Here is a 7,576-nt window from a genome sequence, read left to right as displayed (position 1 = left end):
TTTTCTGCCGAGCTACATAAAATGCTGATACTAAGCTTATTTCTTCTTGAGTCGACCTAAAATACGAGTCAACCTCAAGTGACTCACAAGCCATGAGCTTTTCTTGTAGGCCTAGACGCATGCAACTCTTTAGGATCAATTCCGTATTCTTTTTATAAAAGAAATACATGCAATTTTATTCATACTGGCAAATCATTTTTTTTGCCAGGACATACGAGCAATCGTTACATGTAATACAATGCTTTCGATCCAGGGTTCAAGAAAGGTATTGCTAATACTATGAATTATAATGAAATCTCTCGAAGACTTCTTCTCCATGATCTTGCATGACGAAATAATACCAAGACTTTAGTATAAAGACTGCAAGTGGATCAGAGGAGAGACACTACCACTCGTTTTATGTGACGTATTTGATTACAATAACATTTTTTGAAAGCCCCTTGAGTCGCCTATCAAAAAGATGGTAAATTCCTAGAGATACATACCATCCAACCACATGATCTTCATCATAGTGTCGATAAAGATAACTTCACAAAGAATCAAACCAATAAAAACAACATACAAATATACAACACTAACATGAACTCATCAAGATCAAATAATCAACTCAATAGGGACACAAACCTCGTTAGCTATATGGTAGCACCAACGAAAAGATCACAGACACACCATGAAACACCACTAGGCGATGAAAAAGTCCACAAAGTTCTGATGATTCGAGGCCTTTCAACACCAAGATGACAGCCGAAGACGAGGAGACCAAAGATATCTCCAGCGGTTGATGTTGTTCCTCATCCCCTAACAGGATGTGGCCTGTCATCGAACATGTGGCCCATTCATCAATGGAGTTCTGTTTGTGGGCCAATTAAAAGAGGACTGGTCAGCCACCCCGTAAACTCTGTATGTCACACCCCATATGTCTAGCATTCGGTGTGTGAGAAATGTCGTCAGAGTTAAGCTATTTGTTGGTTTGATCATGAAAACAGAAATGATGCTCGGAAACAGATCATTTTCCAGCACACAAACTTGCATCAGGAAAAGAAAAAGGAGCCACTTCGTTTTTTCCCTGGGGCCAAAATTCAATTCTTCCAGGGTAGGCTCAAAATTATAGGTGGTCCAAGCTGGGTAGCAGGGCCTCACACACATAGGCCCATATAATCCATTTCCTCGATCACCATGCTAATCGGGGGAGCTCCTATTCAGCGCTATAGGCGCCGGTTCACGCAGCTGGTGCTCGCGCGCGACGTGCAGCGGGCCGGCCCAACAAGCTGTTGAAAGGTAATACGCGAAGAAAAAAAAACTCCAGGTTTATTCGACTCGACTGGGAATCAAACTCTGGCCGCCAATTCGAATGCCACACACGTTAACCACTAGGACAAGCTCACTTTGTTTAATTATTAGAGGAAACAACGTTATGTGGCCCTTCTTTTTAATAAAATATTAAACATATAGTAGTATTATATACCAGCTATAAATTATTTGAATAAAGAAAACATAAATTTGAAAAAAGCATTCACAAAAACCGTGAATTGAAAGAAATGGAAATTTTGAAAAAGATTTGTACCAATTGAAAAAAGTCCATTGTTTTGACAAAAAACTCATCGATTTCGAAAAAAATTCATCAAATTTGAATAAAAGTTCACCGAATTAGAAAAAAGGTTCATGAATTTGAATCAAGTTCATCGACTTTGAACAAACGTTCATCAATTTGAATAAAGTTCATCGACTTTGAAAAAAAGTTCACCAATTTGGGAAAAAGTTAACTGATTTTGAAAAAAATTCATCAAATCGGAAAAAAATCAAAGATTTTGAGAAAAAGTTCATAGATTTTGAAAAAAGTTCATCAAACTTTAAACAAAAATCAACAATTTTGAGAAAAAAATCATCAAATTTGAAAAAAGTTAATCGAATATGAAAAAGGTTCATCAAATTTGAAAAACGGTCATCGAAATTTAAAAACAATTCATCAACTTTTAGAAAAAGGTTCATCAATTTCGCAGAAATAGCTCATCGAACCAGGAAGAAGAAAAAAGAAAAAAGGGAAAAAGAAAGAAAAAGCAGAAGTAATAAAAGAATGAGAAAGATGAACAATATCAGACGAGGTTGTGTGGCATGGTGGTTACTCCACTGCGCCTCGAGCTCTCCCCGCACACACTTCTTTTGCGTTTTTGGATACCGAAGAAAAAAACCTACAGATTAACACAGATAAATGGGCCGGCCCAGCTAACGCGGCTGCAGGAGCTGGTTAGGAAAATTTCCCTTAACCGGCGCCTGCAGCGCCGAATAGGGTTTGCCGCTAATCCGATCCCTTCAACCCCTCGAAAGAAAAAATCCGACTCTTCAAAGGTGCTGGCAGCCGCTGACGTCACGCCTGCTTCCGGTAATGATGGCCGCATATAATTTTTTTTCTATGCTGTAGCCTGCAGGGTGGCCCATGCCATGCGCACGCGTCCCCTCCCAGCCGCTCTACCGAGAGACCACCATGATTTGATTCTCTCTCCCCCGACTATGATATCAGCTGTGCGCTCCACACAGCGAAGCCCGGAGGCGAAAAGGGGACCGAGCAAGGCGGCTCCCGGACCGCCCGTCGATCCTCCCCTCTCATTCGGCAGCCCCCCTCGCATCCTCCGAAATCCCCCATTCCCCGGTTCGTTCCTAGGTGAGCTTCTACTTCCACTCCTGCAGATTCGCTGGTTCTGTTTCGTTTCGCGGATGAAAATGTCCATTTTTTCTGGCAAAGAAATGGTTGTCAGGCGCTTGATCTGTGGCTGGTGGGGGAGAGATCCTAGTTCTTTAGATCCGAGGCATTATGGCATCGATTGCTGCCCATGGCTTGTCTGTCCGCCTGTCTCTCGAGGATGGATTCAAACTCAGGCACTGCTTTCCTGTAGTTTAGTATACTAGTGTCGGTGATGTTAATTACGGTTGCTCCGGATTTCCCCCCAGCAAAAGGGTTTCAATTATCATTTCAAGATGCAAGGGGGTTTCACTTGCTGTAACAGTCGACTGCCGAGAACCCTGAGATAATGTGATGTCTGAAAGTACACTAGTAAATTCCTTGTTATTCAGTTGGTAGAACAATGATTGTGGGTCTGACAATAAGATGCAACACTAAGTGGCTATAGTATGATTAGCAGCGTTTTCTGCTTGCGCAAATCTAGCATGATCCGGTAATGTTCTACCTGTTCCCTTGTCAGGTTCTCATGAGCATGGAGGTGCTACATGATACAACAGGGAAGAAGGAAGCGGTTGTGTACTATATGGATGCCCCCTTGCCATATGCAATTGAAGAGAATTTCGGGGGATGCTTCTTTGAAGATGATGTTGATCTTGCACAAGTTCTTCAAGATCAGGTTTCATGCCGTTCCCTGTCCGCATCTTATTTGGCTGTGTCCATCGTGTCCTAGTCTGCGTGTTGTTGTCGTTGCTCCTGTTAGTTTGCATTAGAAACCTCAGTCAGATATTCTATCCTAGACATTTGTCCGTTGGGGAGGGTATGATGCTGCAGTTTTCTGTTGTCTTGTGCATAGTAATCTCAACCAAATGTTTTTCTATCCAAGGGCCAAAGCTGTTCATTTTTTTATGTCAAGCTTGACCAGGTGTAGTAATATGATGTAGACCATTTCTAGCGGATCATATTTGTACTTATGTAGTTATCTTAAATCACACACCATAAAAATGATTCATCTTTCATGACATTTATGATCCAAGGGCCAAAGCTTTTCATGACATTTACACTGCAAAATTACAAACTAATTGTTTGTCGCCAGATCCAAATGGGTTATTGGTTCACCAAATGACCAAATATGTGGAATCTTCATTTAAAGTGTTTAGGCGTAATTGATATGCTTTTCTTGTTTGTAGCACAAACAGCGTAGTACAAAATATGACAGAACATTCTCATTAATTTGCCTATTGTCACCCTCTGTTCAGGAAATAGTGTATCAATTAATCCAAGGAAATGATGGAAGTGGTTTATCCAGGACTCATTCAGATCCTGGTTCTAGTTGTGGCCATCCACAAAAATCGAGTGGGCGAAGATTAACAAGAGGCGCAAATTATGAGTCACAGCTAGCTGTCGATGAAGCTTTAGCTAGAGACTTGCAGGCGATGGAGGACCAAATTGCTAGGGCAACGATAGATGACAAGAAGAGAAAAGAAGGTGATTAGTTATCTGCTGGTACTCTTCTATATCTTGCAACTCAATATGGTACGACTTTTAAATGTTGTTAAGACACCTGTTTAGGAAGAAAGCCCGTAAGTTCTTCAACATCCAACAATGGCAATACTTCTGTGAGCAGATCTTCTCAGGTATTTACTTTCGACAGCTTTGATTCTACAGATTTGCTTCGAATAATCTATTATATAACTAAAACAATGAAGATAAAGCCACCTTGTTATTCCAAATAGGCTAAATTATTTGGTTCGTTAATATATGTTGGGTCCTAATTATAACGGAGGAGATTTAAAATCTAACATCAAAGCTACATGCGCACATGTGTTTGCATCCAAACATTAAAGTTAATGTCCGACTTGGCAAGAAGTATTTCAGATCGTATCGGGGTTGTATTGGCTGATGTCATGAAATAATCAAATGAGAAATCTTTTTGCTTTGTATATGCTTCACACGGATCATGACTAAGGTAAATCATATTTGTGTGGCCTCTGGCTCGGCAAGACAGATGTGGTGGCAATTTTCAACTTTGCATTAGTTTACTTTAGCTGTACAACTTTATTAGTGGAGAAAAACATAGATCTATCTACGCATAAAGTCTGGAATAAAAAGTAAAATAGTTATATTTATCTGATTTATATGTGAATTCAACGTAAAACTAAAACGTGGAATAAAAATAAAATACAACTAGGGAACCTACGACCCTCAACACGCTTCGTTCTTACACAAATGACATCCTAGAATACATGCAGTAAAACTTTTCTAACTCTGGGTATACATAAAAAATAATATTTACATTGTCAAGTAAAAATAATACCTCCTCCTTCCATATATACATGGCCAACTAGTCTTGTCTCAAATCAGACCTGTTTAAGTTTGACAAGTTTATAGAAAAATATCAGCATCTACAATACCAAATCAATATCACCATAATTATTATGAAGTATGTTTTCATAATATATTCATTGGGTGTTGTAGATGCGGATATATTTTTCGTACAATCTTGGTCAAATTTAAATAATTTTAACTTGAGAAAAGATTAATTGGCCTTGCATAAAATGGAAGGAACGAGTATCATTTTGCGCGGATATTTTTTTCGTAATACTACATTTACAGTTGTATAATGTGTATTCATATGAATTATGATCATCAATGTTGTGTGCTGAAGGCCGTGAAAATTAAGGCATGTAAGAGTATAACACCATATTGAAAATCTAGCGACGCAAATATTTGGGGCACCTGCTAGTTGTATTTAATTTAATATGTGTTTTCCTCTATCTTGCCACTGCAGGTATTAACGGAGGATGAAGTTGATCCTGATAATATGACTTATGAGGTGTGTAGCATCAAGTGCTTTGTGTGACCAGTATATTCCCTAATGTTCCATCAAGGGTTGTGCCTCACTACCAGTTAATTTTTGGTTCCCTGATATATTATATCTGAAAGGACCCTTGTAGCCTTTGATGTGAATCGTGGATAACAATTGTATAGATATTTTCTTGTTTATAGTAAGTAGTACGAAAAAATAAAATACACATCAGTTTGTTTCGACATCTGTTAAGCAATGTTCTATATACATAAAAATGGGATGCTACATGATATACCTCTTACTTCAATTTTTGAATCACTTGTGTATTACAGGAACTACAACAATTAGGGGAAACTATTGGGACTGAAAGTAAAGGGTTGCCAGAAGATGTGATAGCTCTCCTTAAGTCTTCAACATACAAAGTTGGGATATTCTCAAGAAAGGAAAAACATGATGAGTATGTCCTCAAGCCTCGTTCACTTTTTTGTTGAACTTGTGATATAAATTTGTGCATAATTGTCATGGACAGCTATGCACAAGTCACTCACCATTTTACCCCAAGAACCTGCTTCACTGATTAATCTATTGAGTAGTATCTTTGTAATCTTAAGGTTCATCATATGACATTGTGCCAGCATGTGATATTCCTATGGTGGAGTACTATTTTCTATGTATGCTGTATATGCTCATATCAATCCATATTTTAAGTAGCAAACAATTTAAATGTCCTCTTCTGTTAATGTTTAAACAAACAGATGTGTGATATGCTGTATGGCTTACAAGAACCGCGATAAGCTGACTACATTGCCCTGTCAGCATCAGTACCATCGAACTTGTGTTGCCAAATGGTTGAAGATCAACAAGGTAAGCTACCTTGCCTTTGCAGCTTTTGTCATTGATGCGTATTGCTTCCACAGGAACTTCTAGGGGTTGTTGTAGTTTTCTGTGAACATGACCAGATTCCTACTTGCCATATAATTGTTTCTTGGATCTTTATTCATTGTTAAATTCAGTCAGACGTTAGCTCAGAATCCTTTGTGTACTTCCTGATATGTATCAATGTATGGCAAGTGCAGTTTATTCTTCGTCCTGATAGGAAGGGATTTTATGGCTAGAAATGTTGTAGATATAGTTTAGAGCAAATGATGGTGCTGGAAGAAACAGCTCACCTAATTGTTAATGATAGGGGAGTGGATGTCCTGTAATGCTTGCTGTCGACAGTATGACCGTTTTCCTTCGCTGTTTTCTTTCTCTTGAGATGTTTGACTTCTGATCAGCTTAGTTCAATTCATTGTGCTGCGTTGACAGGTATGCCCCGTTTGCAACAAGGAGGTTTTTGGGTCGTGACAGCGAAGACCGTAGATTCACCCGACGTCCAATGTCAACATGCTTCAGAAACGCTGTCACTTACGCAGGCAGGCCGCGAAAGAGGCAAACTGGATGTAGTCTTTAGTTATCGTATAAGATGAACTGGAGCTTCTGTTGCATCGCCAGCAAAATAAAGAAGGCAGATGCTCGTGTTGAGTTTAGCACTTTAGCTGTTATGTGACTTGGAGTAATGTATTTCCCACGGGTTTCAAGCTTGGCGCCTTTCTGTATTGCACCATACTGTAGATTGTGTGTAGTCGTGACCTATTCCCTCAAAAAAGAAAAAGGGTAGTGGTGACCGTTGGCATGCTTCCTCTGGGTTGCCTGAGTATTGTCTTTTTCCATGCTTGGATGAATAGAGCTCTGATGGAACCGGACCTGGGTAGTTAAGATTTTCTGTATTTTGACTTCTGAACCAACCTGATGGGACTCTCTTCTTAGCTACTCAAGGCTACTCCTACAAGGTAATCCTTCCATCCGTATATTAAATGGACATATAAGTATGTTGGACAAAAGGGGACAAGCGTGACGTTCACCGGAATAAAATTCCACACACGCAACAACCATAGTAGGCAGTAAAATATGGCGAGTTCATAATTGGTGGCCACATAGTACAAAAATTCTAAGCTCATTGGCCTAGCTCGGACTAGATATTTTTGCTGGATATATACGGATTAGTATTTTTTTTGGGTTGATGTGCGGAGTAGTTAACTTACCTCAATGAT

At 39.3% G+C, this 7,576-nt stretch overlaps 1 protein-coding gene across 2 annotated transcripts; it reads left to right on the top strand.

Moving 5' to 3' along the window:
* Nucleotides 1–2,422: 2,422 nt before the first annotated feature.
* LOC109772890 (uncharacterized) lies at nt 2,423–7,247 on the top strand. 2 transcript variants are annotated; one of them, XM_020331592.4, is made up of 8 exons: nt 2,423–2,659; nt 3,198–3,353; nt 3,934–4,162; nt 4,247–4,311; nt 5,466–5,510; nt 5,816–5,940; nt 6,239–6,347; nt 6,792–7,247. In XM_020331592.4, the coding sequence occupies exons 2-8, from the start codon at nt 3,204–3,206 to the stop codon at nt 6,828–6,830; spliced, it is 762 nt and encodes a 253-aa protein (XP_020187181.1). In that variant the 5' UTR covers nt 2,423–2,659; nt 3,198–3,203; the 3' UTR covers nt 6,831–7,247. The 2 variants fall into 2 exon arrangements, with proteins under 2 accessions (XP_020187181.1, XP_020187180.1); XM_020331591.4 differs by having other exon boundaries at nt 4,235–4,311.
* The last annotated feature ends 329 nt before the right edge of the window (nt 7,248–7,576 follow it).

This window comes from Aegilops tauschii, chromosome 2 (assembly GCF_002575655.3).
Source record: "Aegilops tauschii subsp. strangulata cultivar AL8/78 chromosome 2, Aet v6.0, whole genome shotgun sequence".
Lineage (NCBI taxonomy): Eukaryota > Viridiplantae > Streptophyta > Magnoliopsida > Poales > Poaceae > Aegilops > Aegilops tauschii.
This window is presented reverse-complemented; position numbering and strand designations above follow the sequence as displayed.